This window comes from Scyliorhinus torazame, chromosome 14 (genome assembly GCF_047496885.1).
Source record: "Scyliorhinus torazame isolate Kashiwa2021f chromosome 14, sScyTor2.1, whole genome shotgun sequence".
Taxonomy (NCBI): Eukaryota; Metazoa; Chordata; class Chondrichthyes; order Carcharhiniformes; family Scyliorhinidae; genus Scyliorhinus; species Scyliorhinus torazame.
The window spans coordinates 27,613,069-27,639,174 of NC_092720.1; the positions used below are offsets into that span (position 1 = coordinate 27,613,069).

The window sequence follows — 26,106 nt, forward strand, 5'->3', positions numbered from 1 at the left end:
GAAATTTATAATGGTGATCGATCAGGAAGTGATGATGTCCAAATGGGCCTGGGTGTCCTCGCTCACGAATCACTGGAACCTGTGAAGGCGCAGCAAGCAATTCGAAAAGCAATGGCAAGTTGCCCTGTGTTGCAAGAAGATTTGAGTTCAGGCGTAAAGAGGTCCTGCTGCAATTGTACAGAGCAGACACACACAGACAGACATCTCCTCCATTCCTTTCCCAAGGCCTGAACCCCATTCACACCTTGCTCGGGGCCCTGCTGCCACTGCCTTATGGCTAGACATAAAGCAGACACAAAGGACAGCTATGAGCAGAGGAGCTGGAGGGCGAAGGCACAGACTGAGACACAGAGCAAGCAGAGACAGAAAGAGAAGCATAATTCTTGCGAGGAGTAGAAGCAAATCACTCTCAGGAAGAGGTCAGTTTTCTGTTTGACAGAAAAGGAGGCAGGAGCTCTTGGATGTACTGTGCAAGCTGGGTAAAATAAGGTCTGAAACCTGGAAATCCTTGTGAATAGCTTGGAGACGCTAAAGTGTTGAGTGCTTTCCCTGAAGTGGCCAAACTATGAACCAGGATGTTATTGGTTGTCAGTTCAAAAGGAACTCTGGAAGGCTACACCAGGACTGCATGATCAGAGGGAGACAGCGTTCATAGAAGTGTGTCCTGCTGATGATAATCCTACCCATGCAACGTGGAGGTGAAAGCTGTAGCTGGATAGGGCTCCTGACCTAATAATGAACAACATATTGTACAATTGTGTAGGTGTTACTGAAAGCGAATGCTTATGCAAACCGCATCTTTTTTCTATCATAGAAACATAGAATTGTAAAATTTACAGTGCAGAAGGAGGCCATTCAGCCCATTGAGTCTGCACAGGCTCTTGGAAAGAGCACCCCACTTAAGCCCACGCCACCACCCCAACCCCGCAACCCCACCTAACCCAAGGGCAATTTAGCATGGCCAATCCACCTAACCTGAGCATCGTTAGCTATTGACTATCCAAAGTGATATTACCCTTTTTTATTTGAAGTATCACTTGGATGTTCATAAGAACATAAGAACTAGGAGCAGGAGTAGGCCATCTCGCCCCTCGAGCCTGCTCCGCCACTCAATGAGATCATGGCTGATCTTTTGTGGACTCAGCTCCACTTTCCGGCCCGAACATCATAACCCTTAATCCCTTTATTCTTCAAAAAACTATCTATCTTTATCTTAAAAACATTTAATGAAGGAGCCTCTACTGCTTCACTGGGCAAGGAATTCCATAGATTCACAACCCTTTGGGTGAAGAAGCTCCTCCTAAACTCAGTCCTAATGAAGAAGTTCCTCCTAAACTCAGTCCTAAAAGTGCTCATACGAGTTAAATTTACACTCATCTTGATTCACGTTAAAGGCAAAATTACAAAACTTTTGTTGGCAGTCACTTGATTTTGGCATCTTCTGGTAAATTTGATTATATTGCATTACAGTTTCCAAATACCAGTCATTATGGTAATGTAAAAGGAAATCCCTCGATCAAGTTTCAGATCTTTGCTGGAAGAGTTTTGTTTGTATTGTTTACAGGGCAAATGATGGGCAGGACACCAGGAGAACTCCCTTATATAAAGTAAAAACAAATTACTGCAGATGTTGAAATCTGAAACAAAAACACAAAATACTGGATAATCTCTGCAGGTCTGACAACATCTGTGGAGAGAGAAGGGAGCTAAAGTTTTGAGTCTGGATGACTCTTTCTCAGCTGGAGAGACCTGGAAATGGGGTCAGATTTACACTGATGTGTGTGGGGGCGGGGGGGGGGGGGGGGGGGGGCGGGGATGCGTGGAGCAGTGGGGCAGCATAGAGGGCCAGTAATAGCTTGAGGTTGACAAAGATGTTGTGGACAGAAAGACAAAGGAAATGAAAATGGGGGTGATCAAGGCTAGGAAGGGCATGGATAGTGGCACATTAAGAGATTAGAATGTGTTAATGGCAGAACAACGGCAAGCAGTGTGCCAAAGCACAACTAGGAACAGGGAGCTGATGGCCCCAGTGGGGTGGAGGGAGGGGATAATGGGGAGGGAAAAACAATTTCCTGGTGTTCTTCCATTAATGGACCTTGGGGATGCACTGAACAGACAGGTGGGGATCTAATTTAACATCCAAATACAGCAAAAATGTTGCAACGTTGACACTGCATTACTCCCACTGCTGCATTGCTCCCTCTGCTTGACAACACAATGGAAGGCTGGAAGACATGCTCAAGTCCTGGTGGAGTTTACACAAGGAGAAAGTGCTACCACTGAGTCAAACTGAGATTAAGGACTATATACACATTATATTCTAATACATTAAAAATAACGTAGATCTGAATGCACTTCTGACACAGCCTCCTGTTGCTGCTTGTAGCTGTTCTTTCTAGATCTGCTGTCCTGGTATATTCCGCTTGTCTGTCTTGTGCTATTCTCGCACATCAACCGTAGCCCGTCTGCAACAACTCTGTGATTTCCCCACCCATTTACGCCGAGGTCGACCCCTCTTTCTGCTGCCCTCTGCCTTGTCCTCTGGAAGAGCTTCTCAGCTCTGATCAAATGGACAAAATACTGGCATTTTCTTTTCCAGAAGTCATTTTCTTGAGTTCCTTTCACTGTTGACAATTTCAATTATGGCTTCATCCAATATTATGGTTTGTTTACAGATTTTTATTTAAACATACATCTTAGCATCCACCTTTCAAAAGCCTCAATTTTCTTCCACAGACAAACAAAGAACAAAGTACAAAGAAAAGTACAGCACAGGAACAGGCCCTTCGGCCCTCCAAGCCCGTGCCGACCATGCTGCCCGTCCAAACTAAAATCTTCTACACTTCCTGGGTCCGTATCCCTCTATTCCCATCCTATTCATGTATTTGTCAAGATGCCCCTTAAATGCCACTATCGTCCCTACTTCCACCACCTCCTCCGGCAGCGAGTTCCAGGTACCCACTACTCTCGGTGTAAAAAAAACTTGCCTGGTACATCTCCTCTAAACCTTGACCCTCGCACCTTAAACCTATGCCCCCTCGTAATTGACCCCTCTACCCTGGGGAAAAGCCTCTGACTATCCACTCTGTCTATGCCCCTCATAATTTTATAGACCTCCATCAGGTCGCCCCTCAACCTCCGTTGTTCCAGTGAGAACAAACCAAGTTTATTCAACCGCTCCTCATAGATAATGCCCTCCATACCAGGCAACAGCCTGGTAAATCTCTTCTGCATCCTCTCTAAAGCCTCCACATCCTTCTGGTAGTGTGGCGAAGAATTGAACACTATAGTGTGGCCTAACTAAGGTTCTATACAACTGCAACATGACTTGCCATTTCTTATACTCAATGCGCCGGCCAATGAAGGCAAGCATGCCGTATGCCTTCTTGACTACCTTCTCCACCTGTGGTGCCCCTTTCAGTGACCTGTGGACTTGTACACCCAGATCTCTCTGACTGTCAATACTCTTGAGGGTTCTACCATTCACTGTATATTCCCTACCTGCATTCGACCTTTCAAAATGCATTACCTCACATTTGTCTGGATTAACCTCCATCTGCCATCTCTCCGCCCAAGACTCCAAACGATCTAAATCCTGCTGTATCCTCGGACAGTCCTCATCGCTATCCGCAATTCCACCAACCTTTTGTGTCGTCTGCAAACTTACTAATCAGACCAGTTACATTTTCCTCCAAATCATTTATATATAATATGAACAGCAAAGGTCCCAGCACTGATCCCTGCGGACCACTACTAGTTACAGCCCTCCAATTAGAAAAGCACCCTTCCATTGCTACTCTCTGCCTTCTATGCCCTAGCCAGTTCTGTATCCACCTTGCCAGCTCACCCCTGATCCCGTGTGACTTCACCTTTTGTACCAGTCTACCATGAGGGACCTTGTCAAAGGCCTTACTGAAGTCCATATAGCCAACATCCACTGCCCTATTGCATCAATCATCATTGCGATCTCTTCGAAAAACTCTATCAAGTTAGTGAGACACGACCTCCCCTTCACAAAACTATGCTGCCTCTCACTAATACATCCATTTGCTTCCAAATGGGAGTAGATCCTGTCTCGAAGAATTCTCTCCAGTAATTTCCCTACCACTGACACAAGGCTCACTGGCCTATAGTTCCCTGGATTATCCTTGCTACCCTTCTTAAACAAAGGAACAATATTGGCTATTCTCCACTCCTCCGGGACATCACCTGAAGACAGTGAGGATCCAAAGATTTCTGTCAAGGCCTCGGCAATTTCCTCTCTAGCCTCCTTCAGTATTCTGGGGTAGATCCCATCAGGCCCTGGGGACTTATCTACCTTAATATTTTTTAAGACGCCCAACACCTCATCTTTTTCGATCTCAATGTGACCCAGGCTATCTACACATCCTTCTCCAGACTCAACATCCACCAATTCCTTCTCTTTGGTGAATACTGATGCAAAGTATTCATTTAGTACCTCACCCATTTCTTCTGGCTCCACACACAGATTCCCTTGCCTATCCTTCAGTGGGCCAACCCTTTCCCTGGCTACCCTCTTGCTTTTTATGTACGTGTAAAAAGCCTTGGGATTTACCTTAACCCTATTTGCCAATGACTTTTCATGACCCCTTAGACCATAAGACCATAAGACATAGGAGCGGAAGTAAGGCCATTCGGCCCATCGGGTCCACTCCACCATTCAATCATGGCTGATTTCAACTCCATTTACCCGCTCTCTCTCCATAGCCCTTAATTCCGCGAGAAATCATGAATTTCCCTTCTAGCCCTCCTGACTCCTTGCTCAAGTTCCTTCCTACTTTCCTTATATTCCACACAGGCTTGGTCTGTTCCCAGCCTTCTAACCCTGACAAATGCCTCATTTTTCTTTTTGATGAGGCCTACAATATCTCTCGTTATCCAAGGTTCTCGAAATTTGCCGTTTTTATCCTTCTTCCACACAGGAACATGCCGGTCCTGAATTCCTTTCAACTGACATTTGAAAGCCTCCCACATCAAATGTTGATTTACGCTCAAAACATCTGCCCCCAATCTAGGTTCTTCAGTTCCCGCCTAATATTGTTATAATTAGCCTTCCCCCAATTTAGCACATTCACCTGAGGTCCACTCTTATCCTTGTCCACCAGCTCTTTAAAACTTACTGAATTGTGGTCATTGTTCTCGAAATGCTCCCCTACTGAACCTTCTACCACCTGGCCGGGCTCACTCCCCAATACCAGGTCCAGTACCGCCCCTTCCCTAGTTGGACTGTCTACATATTGTTTTAAGAAGCCCTCCTGGATGCTCCTTACAAACTCTGCCCCGTCTAAGCCCCTAGCACTAAGTGAGTCCCAGTCAATATTGGGGAAGTTGAAGTCTCCCATCACAACAACCCTGTTGTTTTTATTTGTTTCCAAAATCTGTCTACCTATCTGCTCCTCTATCTCCCGCAGGCTGTTGGGAGGCCTGTAGTAAACCCCAGACCTATTGTCCAGGTTTCTGAGACAGACAGCAAAGTGGGTAAAATGTGTTTTTTCCCTTGTTACAAGCCCGGGTTTTCTTGTTACTTCTGGTTATCTCGACCCTTCTAATTGTGGCATCACATCTCCCATCTTGTGTTATAATTTGTCCAAAAGATACAGACTTGTGACACCGTCCACTACAACCTTCATTTGCATCTTCCAGTTGCTTTTGCAGTTTTTATTCAATCCATATTCTAAACTTCTAGATCTTATTTGCATTTTGCAAGGCCTCTGCTGATTCGGTGATGTTGGCAGCATATTGGACATTTATGTTCTTGCCGCCAATTTTTACCCCTGTTGCACTATCCTATTCTCCGAATATTGGTTCTGTGTGTTTTTTTTAAATTAACTCATGGAATATGGGCATCGTGGGCTGGGACAGCATTTATTGCCCAACCTTTGGCTCGCTAGACAAATTCAAAGGGTATTTGTTACCTGTAGACCAGGCCGGTAAGGATGGCAGATTTCCTTCCCTAAAGGACATTAGCGAACCAAATGGGCTCGTTGTCATCATTAGACTTTTAAAATTTCTGATTTCACCATCTGCCATGGTGGGATTCAAACCTGGCTCCCCAAAACATTACCCGTGGTCTCTGGGCTACTAGTTCAGTGACAATATCACCATGCAACCCCACCCCACCGATTAAATCATTTTTGTGGTAATACTCCTCTTCACATGAAACATGTTTGATTGTTCTGATTGTCCATCTTTTAACCTACATTTATAAAGGAAATTACCTTTGCAAACATAACTCACTGTTATTATATCTTCTCACCAGTGGAGGCACTAGTAGGAGGGTAATATCACTGCATGATAATTTATATGAGTTGATCCACTGTTAAGTGTGAAGAATTTTATTGGAAATGCGGACTGAGTTCTGTCGACGCACTGTGGCCCCATTATCTCCTGCCCTGAGGGCTAATCCCAATGTTCATTGTTGCAGGACATCAGTGGCAATGTGGCTTTTTGCTCATTTGTGAAATATGAATTTCAATTTGAACTCTCAGGAACACTTTTTTTTAATGCTGTACAATCAATTGTAATTGAATTTCTCTATGTCAACAGATCACAGTGGTGTAGTTGCAGGCCACAGCCATTAGGTGGTATGGTAGTTCCAACCCTGTATTCTCTGGCAACATGAGCAATGCCACAGGTGATGCACGAACATGCATTTATATAGTGCCTTTCACAATTACTCAAAGCATTTTAGAGCCAATTAAGCACTTTCAAACTGGAGTCAATGTTGTCATGTCGGATATAGTATGGAAGCAGGGACATACCAGGTCCTCGACTGTTTTGAGTGGTCTGCTATCAGGCTGCTGTTTCCGGGATATTCTCCAGATATATACCGACACGAGCTTCATGAGCAGTACCTGGACCATCGCCTCCCGAGTGCAGGCTATCAACATGGTTTCCCAGAAATCAACCAGAAGTTGTGGAGTCGCCGCTTCACTTTCTTCATCAGCACCTTTTGCACAGAGTGCCTGTCAACAACAACAGTCATTATGTCGACAGTTCCTCTCCATTCTCCACCCCAGACTCCCACTCCCAATTTTACTTCTCACGTTAAACATCACAAAAAGCATTCATTGAAAATGCCAAATATTGAAACAGCTAGGACACATAAGAGTTAGAAAACAGAATGGAAAAAAGGAAAATTGTAGAATTGTTTCAAACTAAAGAGAAACAATAAAGGGGGCCTGGTAAAAGTCAAATTTAGGACCGATGACAGGATTGGATTCACAAGGAGGGGTTGAACTCAAATTTACTTGTTAAATGTAGGGCAGCGAGTGGCTGGCCCAGCTTTCAGTTTCCACTGAACCAAATGAATATGCGCAGAGGCAAAATTTGCAGGGTATATGGAGAGTGGAGGGAAGTCCGCCTTGTCGGACGGCACTTTCAGAGGCGTGATGGACTCCTTTTGTGCTGCACATTTCTGTTCAGCTTCTTCCTTCATCCCCAGCCAGGTGTTGATCAAATGAAGAGCACTACCTCTCTCTGCTGGTTGCACATATATTTACATCATGCAGCCTTTAAAACACAACATTCTCAACATTCCCAGCCAGTGTACAGTGCAAGTGAACAGTTACACACTCACTCGGAGAACTGAGTCACTGCAATAGTGAATAGCTATGATCATGGCAGGCTTTAAAAAAACAAAGCCCAATCAATCATTTTTCACAGTGGAAATTTTGAACTGCCATTACTGATGTAGCAAAGTTCCACTTGCTAGGCTGGACGAAGAGATTGCTATTTCTAGAATAAAGCAGTTGGCCTGCTGTGGAATGGGGTGTGGAGCTACAACATAGTCCCAATCATTTTAGGAATGCAGGACAAAATCAAGCTCAGAGTGATTTGATGAAATAGGTGGAAGTAGTGGCCGAATTTATTTTTCAGTCGGAATCACAAAAAGAATCTCCAACCAGACAAATGTGGAATATCTGCAACTATCCAAATCAATGCGGTTGAACATCATTTAATATGGTCTGTCTGTAAATGCAGGTTTTTCTGTCTTATGATCCCAGTCAATGTTATAACTGGACAGGAGGCTCCTAGAAAAGAACCCTGGCTCAAAAGGTTGTATCTATTATTTTTTTTATATAGAACATGGAGGAACAGAGTCACTGGATCACTCATTAGTTTGAACAAAGAAAAAACATTTACGTGAAAAAATTGGATCAGGGTACAATACGTCTTTACTTCCCCCCCACCCCCACTCCCGGTTTAACAGTTACTCACAGGTTTTAGGATTAACATGGATTACAAAGTACACCTTAAATCTACAATGGTTTCATTTACACAAAGTCTCTTTTAAGCACACAAGATGACCGTGGGTAAATACACTCTCCACTCAGAACCCCAAATAAATGTTTATGGCTGTCGCCCAGAATCCCCTCCCCCCCGGTTTCCAAACTCCCCTCCCAAAAAACAAACATCTCTCATAATTTGGTGGTTCCTTAGTGGTTTGCATTCGGAGTTCCTGACCAGATTTTCCAAATGATACTTTTAAACAGCTCTTGCTCCACATTTAACAGAGAATCCAGTCCAGGATTTTACACCAACCCCTTTAGGATTTCTTTGTCTTGACTGCTGTGCAAACTGCTCGCAATTGCTTAAATTCATGATTCCCAGATTTTATTAAAATGGAATCAGATGTTTGATTTACTTTTGAAGATTGCTGTCCCACTTTGAATCTCGTTACTGCAATTGTCTCTACTCTTCCTTGAATTCTTCTGAACAATGCCTTAATCTCCATTCACTTAACGTCAGCCATCTTAAACATTCTCTCTGTCCCAAATCCCTGGGTATCTGGACTGTAACTTGGACTATAGGAAGCCTGCCCTGCCTCTTTGAAGCTCCCATCCCGTCCATTCTTTCTTCTGGCAGAGTTGAGTGATTTTCACTCACCGAGGTCCTGTCTCCAACTGCCAACAACTCAGCTAAAACTTAAAAAGCTTTCTTTATACTTACAAGGGCCTCTAGTTGCTAAGCAACCCCTGCTAGATCTATTTATTCTTCAGGCCATAACTCTCTCTAAGCACAACAGAATAACAGTTAATTGATGCAAACACCTTTGTCCAGCGTGAATCTCAGGTTTTACCCTTCCGGGCATGGAAAAATTAAATTAAACTCACTTAAAACTATGCTTTATTTATAATGTTTACCAATACAAATATAAATTCCTTTATTCCTATAAATTACTTTTGATTTCCTAACACCTCTCCCTTTGAAAGAAATGATATAATCATGAAGATTTCTTTACACGAGTTACGTTCACTTATACAAACTCAACATGACAAATATCTAACCACATAAATTACATCATACAAGTACAGTTCTTACTTCATAATTACATACCATATTAATTAATTGCCATGTTTTAACCAAAACAAAGACAATAACATCAACAGCATCATCAGAATCTATAGATGAGAATATTATAACTCTTTTCCTTCTGATTTCCAGTTTTCATCTCAGAAAAGAACCTTTCATTTAAGTCCACAGTGCAATTGTCCTTTTCGTCACTTGTCGGCATTGTTCTACTCTCAACCCACTTTTCAATTTTTTTTTCTTCATGCGTTCATGGCATCTGGGCGTCACTGGGTCAGCAGTTATTCCCCATCCCTGAGGACATTTAAGAGTCAACCACATTGCTGTGGTGCTGGAGTCATGTGTAAGCCAGACCAGGTAACGATGACAGATTTCCTTCCCGGAGTGGTACATTTTTAAGTTCTAAAAGAATCATCTCTCGAATGGCCTCATATTTTTCCTACCTTTAACACCTGTATACAAAGTCTAAACTATTTAGCTTCACCCTCTCAAACTCACTAAGAGTTTGTCCAGGCTATTTTCTTCTACGCCTCCAAAACCAACACATATGCACCAAGATTAGCTTTCCTAACTACATCATAATCTACAAATACCTCTCCCACCAATGATGAATACATCACATTAGCTCTACTTGTACTAACTTGTAAAAGTAATGCCCAAATTTCTTTGGGCCATTTCATCTGCCTAGCTACCTTTTCAAAAGAAATAAAGAATGCTTCCACATCCTTTTCCTCAAATTTTGGAAGAGCTTGTACAAGTTTGAATATTTCCCAACTAGTTTCATGTCTAGAACTGCTTCCTTCCTGAACACTTACCACTCTGAACCCCAAGTGAATGTTTGTGGATGGCTCCTCAGTATCTTCACAAGTCACTGGTTAGACTTCAGATGGAGTATGGTGTCCAATTCTGGAGACCACACTTTAGGAAAGCTGTCAAGTTCTTAGGAGCGATTGCAGATGAGATTGACTGCAAAAGTACCAGTGATGAGGGACTTCCATGTGGGGAGACTGGGGAAGTGAGGATTCTCTCCTTAGAGCAGGGATTGGGTTTAATAGTCGTGTATATAGTGATGGGTTTAGAAAGCAAAAATAAGGAGAAACTTCTTCCATTGGCAGCAGGTTTGATAAGAGACCACAGATATAAAATAATGGGCTAAAGAATTGGCTGCACGGTAGCACAGTGGTTAGCACTGTTGCTTCACAGATCCAGGGTCCCAGGTAAGATTCCCGGCTTGGGTCACACTCTGTGTGGAGTCTACACGTTCTCCCCGTGTCTGCGTGGGTTTCTTTCGCGTGCTCTGGCTTCCCCCCCACAGTCCAAATATGGGCAGGTTAGGTGGATTGGTCATGCTAAAATTACCCTTAGTGTCCAAAAAACATTAGGAGACAGTGGAGGAGTGGGCTTAAGTAGGATGCTCTTTTCAAAGGCCGGTGAAGATTCGATGGGCCGAATGGCCTCCTTCTGCACTGTAAATTCTATGAAAATAATTCAATGAAAAAATTGGGGGCAGGGGATGGTGGAAGTTGGCATTTAAAAAAATGTTTTTTAAAAAAAGCTTTAAGTTATGATCGAGTATGCAATGCCTGAAAAAGAGGCAGTGAAAGCAGATACTAGAGTAACTTTCAACAGGGAACTGGGTTGTTTGAAAAAGAAAAATTTGCATGGCTTGGTGAAAGAGCAGAGATTTATTGGTTAGCTTCACCAAAATCAGCACGTTGCTCTCTTCCAATGGGAAACATGTCGCTGGTGCAAGAAGGTTCTAAAATAACTTCCATGAAGAAACAAGGGGAGGAGGATTGGAAACCAACCTTGAAGAACATTTCAGCCTCTTCGAGTTCAATTTTGTTACTTTCCAGTAAAGCTACAAATACAGCTACCAGGAGGCCAGGCTGGGTCCTCTTCAGCTCACAAGCTAACTCCGTTGGCTCAAAGCCGTGATGTCGCAGGAGATTCGGTTCCTGCACAAAACCACAAACCATCCTCATCTGTCAAAACAAAAATATCAAAGCAGGCAATTTAATGGAATGCAGCCATCACTGATCATGGAGGTGCTCATGAATGTAACGCGCTCTTACTTAGCCAAGGCCCATTTATTGAGCCGCATCAGAAAATACACTTTTATTCAAACCTCAGATACATTTTCCCGCCTCGATTTCTAAACTTTACAATTCTAGCTGAAGGATGTCCATGGTGGAGGACATCATGAAGGGCAAGCAGCTTAGAAGACAAACCACGAATTAGAGATCAGGGGATGTCAACCATCAGCCATGGCACACTTGTCTATAATTTTGACTTTGTGTTTAAATTTGTGCGTTCAAGCCACACGTGGGCATACAAATCTTATAGTGCAGCATCGAATTGTTGGAGGTACTGACAAGACGTACAACTGAGAATCTGTCTGCTCCTTCAGGTGGATATTAAAAATTTTACGGTGCTATTTTGAGGAAAAGCAGGGGAATTAGCCCAGTGTCTTATCCAATATCTTTGTATTTACATTGTGTGTGTATGTGTGTGTATGTGCGTGTATGTGTGCGTGTATGTGTGCGTGTATGTGTGCGTGTATGTGTGCGTGTATGTGTGCGTGTATGTGTGCGTATGTGTATTTATGTATGTATGTGTATTTATGTATGTATGTCTGTGTATGTATGTCTGTGTATGTATGTATGTCTGTGTATGTATGTATGTCTGTGTATGTATGTGTATTTATGTATGTCTGTGTGTGTATGTATATGTGTGTATGTATGTATGTGTATGTATGTGTATGTATGTATGTATGTGTATTTATGTACGTGTACTTATGTCTGTATGGACGTGTACTTATGGACGTGTACTTATGGACGTGTACTTATGGACGTGTACTTATGGACGTGTACTTATGGACGTGTACTTATGGACGTGTACTTATGGACGTGTACTTATGGACGTGTACTTATGGACGTGTACTTATGGACGTGTACTTATGGACGTGTACTTATGGACGTGTACTTATGGACGTGTACTTATGGACGTGTACTTATGGACGTGTACTTATGGACGTGTACTTATGGACGTGTACTTATGGACGTGTACTTATGGACGTGTACTTATGGACGTGTACTTATGTATGTCCTATGTTTTTTCTCATGTATGGAGTGATCTGACTGGACTGTATGCAGAACAATACCTTTCACTCGGTACAAGTGACAATAAATCAAATATTTATCCCTTGACAAACGTCACTAACGTAATTATCACATTGTTGGTTGTGAGAACTTGTGGGCAAATTGGCTGCCATGTATCCTGCATTACAATAGTGATTAAACTTTAACAGTGGTTAATTGTAAAACTTTTGGGTCATCCTAAAAGATGTCATATAAATGCAAGGTTTACCAAAGAGAGATACACATGCTGTCGAAGCTTTTCATCTTGCACTCATCGGGTCAGAATTCACAAGAATACCAACTGTAAAAAGGAACAACAATTTATACTGCGTGAGAGCACTCTTCACATGCAGTACAAATTGTTGTTCCCTTTACTGTTGGTTTATCTTGTATAGCTCTCCTGATAGGTGCAAGACGAAAGTCTTCGATAGCAGATCACTTTTTTTCCTGCAGGTTCTGTACGATCAAACGACTAAATGAGGAGAAATATCTTCTCTCAGAGAGTTGTTAATCTTTGGAATTACCTTCTCCAGTGGAGGCTGGGTCATTGAATATATTCAAGGCTGCGTTAAGACAGGTTTTTAATTGATGAGGGAGCCGAGGGTTATGAGCGACAGGCAGGAAAGTGGATTTAAGGTCACAATTGTGTAAGCAATGATCCTATGATCCAGGCTTGATGAGCTGAATGGGTTACCCCAGCTCCCATTCCTTATGATGGCCAGAACGGCAGCAGGCAAATTAAATGGACTTGGTCTTCCTTTGTCTAAGGCATTTGAAGCAGGAATTTGTACATCACCAAATCACTTATTACTGTACCCGTCCATCCTTTTCCCTCATCTTTGCCTACCTCTCCCCTCAGATAAATTAAGCGACAAGTTGGGCGGAATGGCCTGTTCATGTACTATAAATTCTATTCACGTACGAAGGGGAAACATTAGCAGTGCTAAAAATGGAAAGGTTTTCCAATTTTACCTCAGAGTGTAGACACTCAGCTCAGGCACAACTTTTAGTCTATTTTGCTCCAAATCTTTAGTGAAAACCAGCAATGCCACCCGGGTGACACTTTTAAACCATGAACCAATTATTCTTAGAGCCAAGTGGGAACAAGTGACATACCGACACACACAACACACATTGAGGTTTTTTTCTGCCTGGTCTTGCATTCAAAAACTAATCACAGTTGCACAAAACTTGTTTTCAGACTGTCAGACCAGGATATTGAGATCTTCAACTGGAATTCCCACTACAATTTTCATTGAGCGTTTGCTGCGAAGGCAACTCCCTTTGAACCAACACTGCGCTGCGCTAATCAATAAACCAGTTGACCAGTGTTTAGGCGGTGCCAGTATTGGGTCCCCGAAAGACTTGTTGGGAGTAGGAGCGTTAAAGTGGACTTGGCACAAATCCATCAACCTCAACTTCACCTCTGTGTATCGCTCCATGGCCATCTGGTACTTCTGCAGGTCTTGGAGTCTCAGCGCCACTGTTGCTTTGGTCAGCATCACCAGTGGTGAGGGGCTGATTGCCGACAACCTCTCCAAATGGTCCCATGCAGTCCTCAGGCACACGTTTCTCATACATGGGCTGCACAAGGCATGAGGAATTTGTGTTGGTTCGGCCAGCTTGAATACATGCAGCACCTGGTTTGCCGCCTCCTATGGAACATAAAAAATATTACTGAACTTTCAATAAGCAAATAAAAGCACTCGATTAAAAGAATATCCCATACAACAGCTGTCAGCTCCAAACTTCATTGGATCATTGAAATTCAACCATGACTTTAAATCAAATCGAGTAAGCAGAATATTGAACATATAATATTTTTAACATAATAAAATGTCCTAAGATACTTCACAGAAGCATCAGACAAATGTGACACTGAGCCACTATTTGGCCAATGGCCAAGTGATCAAAGGTTTGGTCAGAGAGTTGAGGAGTAACTCGGAGAGGGGGGGGCGCGAGGACGAGGAGGGCAGAAAGCTGGAGAGGTTTAGCTAGGGAAGGCATGGGCATGAAGAAAATGCACAAGGCCATAATTGGAAGAACACATATCTAAGAGGTGAAAGGAGTCACGGGGATAGGGAAGGGTGAAGCCTTGAAGGGAATTCAATTTTAAGGGATGAGAATTTTAAAATCGAGGAGTTGCCAGAACCAACATTGGCCAGCGAGCACAGGAGTGATGGGGGTGTAGGTCTGGAGTGCGATTAACACACAAGGTTATACGAAAACTGTACAGTCCTCTGGACAGGTCAGAGCACATTGTCCAATTCTTGTCCCCAGCATGCAAGGGAGGCATTTTCAAGGAAAAAATACCAGGGAACAAAATAAGCATGAGGCCACTCCCAAGAGTCAGAGGATTGAGCAGTGTGGAAGAAACCAGGACTTTTTATTTTGAAAGGGAAATTGGCAGGTTGGGGTGGAGATCAAGACGGAAGGTCAGAGGTTTGGAAATTCAAAACTGCCAAAGAACAGGCACATCCAAAACACAACCTCAACCTAAACTGTGACAACAGAACGATGGGACACATGTTCAAACTAAGAGGTTTGGAAGGGTTCTTTATACAGAGAGCGATTGACGTGTACAATGGTTTGCGAGCAAAGTGACATGGAAAATACACCCAAACCGTTAGATGCATGGGTCAACTGGTTTCCTCATGCGCCTCTACTCTCCATTCCTAGATCTAGAATTCAAAAATTGCACCCATGAGCGACATCATCTGAATTATTTCATTTATAGAACTAATTGGTTGAGTGTTAAAACCTGGACTGGTTGAAACAACATCTGCCAGACAAAGTTAGGCAGCATAGCATTAAATGCTCTGGCAAAAAAGCCAACTGTGGATGCTGTAAATCTGAAATAAAAACTGAAAATATCAGAATGTAGTACTCAGCAGGTCTGACAGCAACTTTGGAGCCGGAAGCAAAATTGTTTCAGGTAAAGGACCTTTCTTCAGAACTGTAGTTAACACTAACTCCGTTTCTCTCTGCCTTCATTATGGAATACTCTGCATTGTGTTGGGTTAGATATTCCAAGGCTATATTTTAAACCGCTTACTTCACTCAGTGGCTCTTCAATCTCCTCATAGACAGAATGCTTCAAGTAATACATAAATCCTTTTCCAAATTTTTGAGCTTCATTTTCCCATGAAAACCTTCTGCTGATTAGGTCGCTCAGTGACAAGCCTGACATCTTGTAGTAGGGGAGAGCGAGGTGAAAATCATCCATCTCGTATCTATTGCCAAAGTAAGCACCCATCAGTCAAAACAGCCTTCAGCACAGATTACAAAGTTGCAATTGGTCAATGCCTTAACTTGGTGCTCACCTGGAGTTACAGCTGGTTAGCAGAACACCAAGGAGCGGTGATCAACTAATCTACTGACTCCATAAACAGGGGGTGTCAGGGAATCTTGCATGAAATGGGAGCAGTCACACAGCTCGAGAGAAATTTCATGAGGGAAACATCAAATCAATAGTCATAGAATCACATGGCACTGAGGACCCGGGTTTGATCCCGGCCCCGGCCCACTGTCCGTGTGGAATTTGCACATTCTCCTCATGTCTGCCTGGGTCTCATCCCCGCAATCCAAAGATGTGTAGTAGGTGGATTGGTAATGCCAAATTGCCCCTTAATTGGAAAAAAATAATTGGGTACTCTAAATTAAAAAAAAAGTCAGAATCATACAACACAGAGACCATTCAGCCCATCATCGCTGTGCTGGCTTGTTGGCCCATCATCCCTGCGTTGGCTTTTTTTAAAGAGATTGTCGTACTCATCCCCAGTAGTACAGAAAGGTTTTCTTTAAGTTAAGTCATGACAGGCGGCACGGTAGCATAGGGGGGCAGCAGGGTAACACAGTGGTTGGCACTGTTGTGTCACAGCTCCAGGGTCCCAGGTTCAATTCCCGCTTGGGTCACTGCCTGTGCAGAGTCTGCACGTTCTCCCCGTGTCTGCGCGAGTTTCCTCCGGGTGCTCCGGTTTCCTCCCACAGTCCAAAGATGTGAATTTTGTGGCGAATTGAAAAATCACTCCCTCTGGCAGGAAGAATAGACCTGGGTGTCCTTTTACACAAGTCAAATCAAAAGATGGCATGCAGGTATAGGAATAGGAAGCAACTCCTGGTGCTCCGGTTTCCTCCCACAAGTCCTGAAAGACGTGGGACATTCTGAATTCTCCCTCTTGCGTCCCCAAACAGGTGCCGGAGTGTGGCGACTAGGGGATTTTCACAGTAACTTCATTGCAGTGTTAATGTAAGCCTACTTGTGGCAATAAAGATTATTATTATTAAGTAAATGGTGTGTTAGCCTCAATAGAAAATGGTTAGATTAAGAGAATAAGAGAGTCTTTCTGCAATTAAATGGGGCTTTGGAGAGAACAAACCTAGAGTGCTATGCACAGTTTTGGCCTCTTTACCGAAGAAAAGATGAACTTGTCACAGATGTTGGGCAAGAAGTTTCACCAGATTGATTCCTGGGGTGGGAACACTGTCCCATGAAAAGAGATTGAGTCAAATGGCCCTATATTCTCTGGAGCTCAGAGGCAATCTCACTGGTATTTGTACTGTTAGGGTAGATTTTGTTTCCCCCTAGCTGCAGAGTCTAGGGACGCGATCCACCGGCCGAGTTATGCTCTCGCTAGAGGGCGGTGCAGCCGGTGAATGCCGGGAGAGCCCTCTCGTGGGCTTCCCGGAAGTCTTCATATCTCGCGCGGGGTTTATCCAAGTCCCGCAAGGCATCGGAATCAGGAACCTGCCCACGAGGGACGGGACCAAATGGCATGCGGAAGCCAGTTTTAAACCGACTTCAGCAAACTTGCCCAGCATCCACCGGCCTTCCTCGATTCTCCGGCGTCCCCAGCGAGGCCGCAGCTGGGCGCTGCTCAGCACTGGTCCACACAAACATGGACCAGGCGGAACGGCACCCGGAATGTCTCCGGGGTCTGCTCTTCGGAGACCCCTGGGTGGTCAGGGACCATGCAGGCTGGTTTCCTGACCTCCCCTGGAACGCAGGAGCCTTGGCATTGCCCGGCCGGCACCTTGGCACTGCCAGGATTTTCCCAGTAGCTCGTGCACAGGTGAACTAACTATATTAAAATCTTAACCCCCCCACCATATCACTTTCGGGATTTCTCTAGGGTTGCCAACCTGCCAAGATTGTCTGGGTGTCCCTCGGAACAGGTCACAAATCTCCCAGACAGTGCAGCCAGTAAGTATATCGGCTGTTGAACTGTGCAGTGAGTTATTGTATTGCAAGCGACAATTCTGGAACTACTCAGCAATCCTGGCAGTAACAGTGAAGAGACAACCATAGCCAAGGGGAAGGGGTTTCTGATCTCCCCGCCCCCACCCGGGCATTGTGCGGTAGCAAAGATGGCCCTCAAATTGCTGGCGACGGAATCTTCCAGTCTCGCCGCTGTCAATGGGGTTTCCCGCTGTTCGCACCCTCTGTTGCCGGGCAGCCTGCGGCGGGGATTGGCTGCCGCCGGGACCGGTCAATCCCGCTGGCGGGATCGGCCGGAGAATCCCACCCATCGTTTCAGGTCTGTGACTGCTCATCAGAGCCCCCACTTGGAAACTGTCCTCTCCCCAGGCTCACTTACAGGCCTGGGTTTCCTATCTCATCTAAAACCAGGAACAAAGATATTCAGTTACAGGGGAAGTAGGAGCAGGAAAAGGCCATTCAGCCCCAATGAAACAATAGCTGAAATGTATCCTAACTCCACTATCCTGGTCTCTATATCCCTCAACGCCCTTGGAGTACCAAAGATCAACTGATCTCAGACTTAAATGATTATTTGAGCTCGCATCTAGTGTTTTGGGGGGGGAAATTGCACATTTCCACTTCCATCATGTTCTGCATGAACATGTTTCCCGACTTCTCATCCGAATGGTCTGGTTCGGATTTTCGCCTCATGTCCCCTGGTTCTAGACTCGGGGGGGATCCCCTCTGGGAAAGTGAGTGTTTCAGCTCCTGAACAGGTGGCAGTGGGGAAATAAGTTCAGCCTTGTGAGAATTGTTTAAAAAAGTAAAATAAAAACGCCCCTTTATAGTACTCAAATGAGTCTCAGAAATCTATCCATTAGGCTATGTCCAATAATAGAAAAAAGTGGAATTAAAGGGATCTTGCAGTCATTATTTCTGCCTCGGAGCTCATGACCTTCAAAATCTCAGCCCCCCCGCGGGGTTGCGACCCACAGTTTCGGAAGCCCTGATCTAACACTCTGGACCTGTAACATTCTGGTGAATTTGCTCTGCCCTCCTATCCCAAGACGTAGAGCCCAGAATTGTAAACCGTACTCCAGATGTGGACCCAATCTCTACAAGGTAAACATTTCGAGATGTTGTGTGTTTGGACACCACGTGACTCAACTTCTAGAATGGAATTGGCAACGATCGGTCCCCGGTGAAGTTAAGTCGATACGCCACATTGGAAATAACATTTTCTGGGAAAAGCAAGTAGCACATACTGGCTGTAACAGTCCCCCAGCTGGGCGCAGTTTTCTTTGAAAGCAAACACAAATTCTTCACTGCCCGTTTGGTTGCATAGATCAGGGTCCAGGAGAGCTGCCTTTAACATCAGGTGCGCTTCACTCAGCAGGTGAACGTAACTCTGTGGACTGAAGGCCTTGTACTTCTTGCTGTAGTCAACCTGCGACACAGTTCAAATGTTGAATCTCAGTGCAGCATCCAATTATCACATCAGTGCCAACGGCAAATGCAAACTACTCACCATTTCCCTGCATAACTGAACAGTTGAGATCATCTGAAGGCAGTATAAATTCCACCCGGGCTCACTAGCAATTGATGGCATTTTAGTTTTAGCCTTTAACGTTTGAGACCTACAAAAACATATAAAAGATTTGTTGATTGTTTAATACCAGACTAAACGAGATGGGCCTGGTGGCTCGGAATGGGAGAAAAGCTTTAAATCAATTTAAGGTCAACTTTACACTGCAGAATCAAATTATAACAAAGGATCTGGCCAATACTTCACTATAAATGTCAATTATAGTCATTTCCCATTTTTATTGCAGTCCCTTAGGGCAGCACATTAACTGAGCTAAATTGTTAGTTAGTGCTGAGCTGTATTCTATTCAGGACAGTAGATGGGACTATATTGGGTGCAAATTTCCCACCATGTTGCACCTGGCGCCAATCCCAGTGCATAGCGGGAGAAGCCCAAAACAGGTGGCGAGCTGAGCGAGATACACCCGGCGAGGGTGTGACCCAGATAATCAGCTATAAGGCTCAATTAAATATGCGCAGCCAGTTTGAGGCCACATTCCCCTAGCTCCTGGTAGTCACCGGCCGTATAGACCAGGCCTCACACCAGTGCGAATTAGACCTGGTCTCAAAAAACGGAGATGTGATGGCCATGCCAGGGAGCTCGGAGGTCAGTAGAGCCCCCGGGTGGTCTAAAACAGGGCAGGGAAGTGCCAACCTGGCACTTCATAGGTGCCAGGTTTGCACTGTTAGGGTCCAGGGGCTGACCCTTGGTGCCAGCTTGGCACTGCCAGGGTGCCAGGTTGACACATCCCAGGGGCAAGGCCAGAGTGGGCCATTCCCATGAAAGAGGGGGTGTGAAGGGGAGTTATGAGGGATGGGGAGGTGAAGGGGAAAGGCCTGAAAAAGGGGGAGGGGGGGGCCTCTGCAACCCCATAGCGGGGTCTGCTCACCTCTATGCCTGGGTGGCGAAGGGCATCAGGAGTTTTGGTGAAGGCGGTGGTGGGGGGGGGATAAGAGAAAGAGGCCACCCTTCCAAGGTCAAGGGGTCGGGACGTTGCTCATGTCTGTCGGGAGGTCTCGATGTCCGTGGATGGGGGTTGTGGGGAATCCTCAACCTTAATTTGAGATTTGGGTATCCTTTAAAAATGGCGGCTTAATTTCGGAGGAGCCGGTCCCGTCGGCGACTTTAGCTCCCCACTGCATTAAAAAATCTCAGGCAATTCTCCAGCCTCATTATGCTCTCGCTCAAGCGTAATGAGGCCGGTGAGTGGCGGGAGGGGCCAAATAGGAGAACCGCGCCAGGCGTCAAACAGTTTGTGAAGCAACGGGCCCGCTCCCGTAGGCGAAATCGGGATCCCGCCATAGTGTGGCGAGAAACTAATTATCACCACTTAAGCTCCATTTCCACACATTTAACGAGAGTGAACCCTGATCCAATGGCCTCATGTCATCGGCCTCCCCAGCAAGTGCTCACGCCAGTGCCGATTCATACTCCTTTTGAAAAACATGAGCCTGGTGGAAGCGCGTCTGTGGGGAGGTAGGAGGTCAGTAGCCATCTTTGCTCACAGGCAAAGAGACCGGGGCCACTGGGCCTGCCACCCCAGTGCTCGGTGAGGGGGTGGGGGTGGCAACTGTTCACGGCACCACCATATCGTGTTCTTTGAAATTTTTTTTAAAATTACTTTATCAGAGTTAGAAAGCCAGAGCTCAGGGTGTAGACAAGGGCAATGCCTAATCCAGCCCCTTGCCTGCTCCAAAAACCAATTCAAATTGAATCCAATTCATGGTCCCCACAAGAACGACATACCAGATTGAGGCATTATACCTGACCTCACGCTCATCTTAGCCAAAAGGCCGAGAAGCAATCCTAGATCCTGGGACAACCCTTGTCCCTACCAACTACCCATAACTCTCATCGACTGCTGGGGCCTCTGGCTGCGCGGCTGAAGGTTATTGCTAATAGGGAATTGTCAATCATGGTCAAGTGAGCACTTCACACAACCCAAGTGGATACCTGTGTGTAGGCGTGCCATGTAGCATGTGGGAGTCATTGCCTAGCATCCCAATCACACCTTGATGCCTGGACACTGTGCGTGAACACTGCGGGAGGCAATACCACACAAGCAGCAGCCAACAGCCGAACACTCAGGGGATGGGACACAGCTCCGGGAACATGTCCACGGCTGGAGGGTGGGTGAGTCCACGGGGAGAGGGTGATGCCTGGAGAGCTGACCAAGGGTTCAGGGGTTGGTCCGGATTGCGGAAGAAGGTGACAGAGGCGTTATCACTGGTTGTGCACAAGGGTGTTTATGGTGTTTGAGAATTCCCCACCGTCCTGATGGTGCCATCCTTCCCCCACCCCCAGCCCCCTTACCCCCTGCCGAAGCCCCCACCCCCTACCCCGGTGCCCTCAGTGATCCTTGATGTGCTTTGCCCTCCCAGCTCTACCACTACATCTAGGTATGACCCCAGGATGCACATCTCAGGTGGAGGCAGCCAGCTGCTTAAATCGTCCTGTGCCCTACCATGCTACTGGTGGGCGTCCTCTAGGGGCAAGAAGGCCCCGGCTCACTTAACAGCGGCACACGCACACCCGTGCCATCCTGTCCCGTGTGCTGGCTGTGAGACGTGTCCTCATCAGAGGAGTGGAACCTGGGGGAGCTGATGGCCATTGTCGCCACTCCATGGGACAGGTCCAGGTTGGCACTCAGCGCCCCTTCCTCCCGGTCGGTGCCATAGGGCCCTGGGGTTCACCCTTGCATCACCTGGCTTTTCCAGCCCTGGCGGTTCCCCATGGTCCGCATCATCGTGTTACCGCCCTCAGCAATTGTCCTCAGTGATTGGGCCATGCGATGCAGCGCCTCGGCAATGCCCACCTGCGACTGGGACAAACTCCGCAGCTCCTCGGCCATTCCCATCGGAGAGCTGGACATGTCCCCGTTCATCAGGGTCAGCTTGATACCGGGTCACATCGCCCAGCAAGGCAGATATTCTGCCGAGACCCTCACCCAGGCCGTCACTCACTGCTCGACGCCTTGTAAGCCTTCCCACCAAATGATTTTGGCAATTAGAAATTAAAGCCTTATATTTTAATGAGCATAAGTGGATTCAACCATAGTGGGAACTTCAATCATTGATCTTAAATATTATGACTACAGCATGAAAGGTAGACTAGGAAATGAAGAACAGTCTAATTATGGACCTGACCATCAGCGAATGTTGAGATTTTGTTTTGCATTCAGTTTGCATGTTGCCCTTCAGAACAAAAGCTCCAGGGAGTAATCGGACATTAAATTGTTGTGAAATGGCAGAGTGGAGTACTCACGATCCTTTCTTTGACTCGTTTTGTCTGTGTGCTTCATGGCCCTCTGTCTTGGTCAGCAGAATTAAGTGGTTTCTGGAATGGCACACTGCTCTTAGTCCAATAAAGAGCTGCATACGCAAGGCACTTACTGGCATGAAAAACAGTGGACAGGCCTACCCAAAGAGAAATACCGACAAGAAAAACAATGACACAAGTGGAGATTCAACAGACACATACATGAGATTTAATGCTAGAGGTATTTTCTCCCCATCACCACATTTTTTTGACATGATCTAGATTGATAATTCATATAGAATATTGTTATGTCAGCTAAGCTCATTTGGCAATACTCTTATTAGCGAGATGGCCATGGTTCAATTCTCTCCGACATCATCACTGCACTCTCGGGACGAAAGTTGACATTTCAGTGGAGTACTGGAATGCTACTTTTTCCAAGATGGCACATTTCAGATGCATTGCTAATCTGCCTTTCCGAGATATAGGGATAGGGCAGCACGGTAGCACAGTGGTTAGCACTGTGGCTTCATAGCTCCTGGGTCCCGGGTTCGTTTACCAGCTGCTTCACTGTCTGTGTGGAGTCAGCACGTTCACCCAGTGTCTGTGTGGGTTTCCTCCGGGTGCTCCGGATTCCTCCCACTAGTCCCGAAAGATGAGCTGTTAGGTGAATTGGACATTCTGAATTCTCCCCCCCGTGTACCCGAACAGGCGCCGGATGTGGCGACTAGGGACTTTTCATAGTAACTTCATTGCAATGTAAGCTTACTTGTGACAATAAAGATTATTATATAGAATATATATACAAGTACAGTGAACAGTGAGGAAGATAATGTGCAACTTCAAAGGGACATACGCAGTTTGGTGGAATGCGCAGACAAGTTGCAGATGAAATTTAATGCAGGAAAGTAATAAAAGGTTACGGTGAGAGGGCGAGTAAGTGGAGCTGAGTCCACAAAAAGATCAGCCATGATCTTATTGAATGGCAGAGCAGGCTCAAGGAGCCAGATGGCCTTCTCCTGCTCCCAGTTCTTATGTTCTTACGATGTACATGTGGCTAAATCATGGAAAGTGGGAGCAGAGAGCAGTTAGAGCATACAGCATCCTAGGCTTTTATTAATAGGGACAGGACAAGGAGGTTATGTTAATCTTGTATCAAACACTGGATTGGCCTCCATTGGAATATTGCATCTAGTTCTGGGCACCAAACTTTAGGACAAATGTCAACGCATTAGACGGGTTGCAGAAAGAATGGCCTCAAGAGGTGAGGAACTTCAGTTACATAGATAGACAGGAGAAGTGGAACTGTTTTCCTTGGAGGAGAGAAGATTTGATCGAGGTATTCAAAATCACGAGGGGTCTGGACAGTGCAGATGGGGAAAAACTGTTCCTACCTATGGAAGGTCAAAAACAAAGAGGGCACAGATTTAAGGTAATTAGCAAAAGAAGCAACAACAATTTGAGGGAAAACTATTTCATGGAGTGTGTGGAGCTGCAATGCAATGAGTGTGCGATAGCGGCAGGGAGGCTTTGGAAAGCGAATTGGATTGTTATCTCAAAAGGAATAACATGCAGGGCTATGGGAGAAGGCAGAGGAGTGGCAGTAAATAAACCGCTCCTGTGACGAGCCAGAGGCAGACGACTGGCTAAATGACCTCCTCTTGTGCCATAACAATTCTCTGATTCCGGCTGTATTCAGAGAGTTTGTAATTCTCACATTTCTTGGTCAACAATCTTCCCTTAATAGTTAAGAACTTAATCACTGAACGCTTGGTTTCACCAGCAGCAGAATAGTTGCTACATTTGCACAGACAAATGGTTTTCACTACACGGTGATAAAGTGCTCTAATTAAAACATTCTAATTCTTAAAACGCTGAGTAACATAAATGGTCACATTCATGAGTAAAGTACCAGTACCTTGTTGTTCGTGTCCATCTCTGGGTCCTTATCTCTAGCAGCTACTGCACTGCACCTGACTGTGTAACACAGCAAATTATTCCTGTCAGAGAACAGCAAGACAACAAGTATTATAACCAGAAACTAATGTTGCGGCCGACTCGGGACACAATGAGGTTTGGTAAATCTCACGAGAGGCCTTTTGCAAGATTTAACAGCCTCGTCACACCTCGTGAAATCTAATGAGATCTCACGAGGCATCGCAATCTGGATCCCGCCCATTTGCGGTCAGGACCCAGGGGCGTCATTCTCCGACCCCCCGCCGGGTCGGAGAATGGCCATTGGCCGCCGTGAATCCCGCCCCGCCCCCGCCGAAGTCTCCGGTACCGGAGATTGGGCGGGGGCGGGAATCGGGCCGCGCCGGTTGGCGGGACCCCCCGTTCAATTCTCCGGCCCGGATGGGCCGAAGTCGCGCCCAGAAATTGCCTGTCCCGCCGGCGTAAATCAAACCTGGTATTTACCGGCGGGACCAGGCGCCGTGGGCGGGCTCCGGGGTCCCTGGGGGGGGGGGGGGGGGCGGGGCGATCTGACCCCGGGGGGTGCCCCCACGGTGGCCTGGCCCGCGATCGGGGCCCACCGATCCGCGGGCGGGCCTGTGCCGTGGGGGCACTCTTTCCCTTCCGCCTCTGCTACGGCCTCCACCATGGCGGAGGCAGAAGAGACTCTCCCCACAGCGCATGCGCGGGAAACTTTCAGCGGCCGCTGACGCTCCCGCGCATGCGCCGCATTTCCGCGCCAGCTGGCGGGGAAACAAACGGAATTTCCGCCAGCTGGCGGGGCGGAAATCCCTCCGGCATCGGCCTAGCCCCTCAATGTTGGGGCTAGGCCGCCAAAGATGCGGAGCATTCCGCACCTTTGGGCCGGCGCGATGCCCGTCTGATTGGCGCCGTCTTTGGCGCCAGTCGGCGGACATCGCGCCGTTGGGGGAGAATCTCGCCCCAGATTTGTATACTCAAGTGAGCAGTTAGTCTCACTTGAATATGTCTGTGCCAGGTCTACCCAGTGCCCAGGACCCAACAGCCTCGGAGACCAAAAGTGGGGGCACTGGTTTTTAGCACTGGCTTCCACAAATGTGGAGACCAGGCGATGGGCACTTGGGGGGAGGGGGAGGTCTCTGGGCAGGGTGGTACCCTGACAATGCAACCCTGGCACCACTGCCAGCTGGACACTGTCAGGCTGGCAGGGGTACTGCCATGGTCCCCAGCTGCTGGTGCCCAGATAGCATCATGCCCGTTGCGGGATCGGGGTGCCCTGTCCTGAGGTGGGGTGCACGGTGCGGGGGAGGGGAGATGGGGGGGGGGGGAGGGGGGGGGGGTGTGTGTGTCTAGAGATCGGGCACCTTTCCCAATCGCTTCCTGCACTGGCGAGCGGAGTCCGTTGTGCAGGAAATAGGACTAAGTGTGGCCTCGACAGGATGTTCCTCACCGAGGCCCTGAAATGAAGCAAAGTCCCGCTTAACAGCGGGGTAGTTCTTGGTTCTGCCAGCTAAACGCGGCTACTTGCGCTCCATTAAATCGCACCCCAATCTGCTACCTTTATCGAAATTGTTAGAAATGCAATACCTTTGGAGCAACTTTCCATGCAATCGCAGGCGATGCAACACCTGCCCTTTTAGCTCTTCCTTTTTCACAAT

General features: G+C 46.3%; 1 protein-coding gene across 2 annotated transcripts in view; it reads right to left on the minus strand.

The window, feature by feature from the left end:
• The window catches only part of hps3 (HPS3 biogenesis of lysosomal organelles complex 2 subunit 1), a 52,407-nt gene that overhangs the window by 14,438 nt on the left and 11,863 nt on the right, over positions 1–26,106 (minus strand). For both annotated transcript variants that reach the window (XM_072473869.1, XM_072473868.1), the window contains exons 7-14: positions 24,435–24,516; positions 22,523–22,674; positions 19,202–19,310; positions 18,939–19,120; positions 15,529–15,706; positions 13,898–14,128; positions 11,142–11,318; positions 6,783–6,986 (exon numbers count right to left, since the gene is read on the minus strand). In XM_072473869.1, coding sequence (XP_072329970.1) covers positions 6,783–6,986; positions 11,142–11,318; positions 13,898–14,128; positions 15,529–15,706; positions 18,939–19,120; positions 19,202–19,310; positions 22,523–22,674; positions 24,435–24,516 — 1,315 coding nt within the window. The remainder of the gene's footprint in view (positions 1–6,782; positions 6,987–11,141; positions 11,319–13,897; positions 14,129–15,528; positions 15,707–18,938; positions 19,121–19,201; positions 19,311–22,522; positions 22,675–24,434; positions 24,517–26,106) is intronic.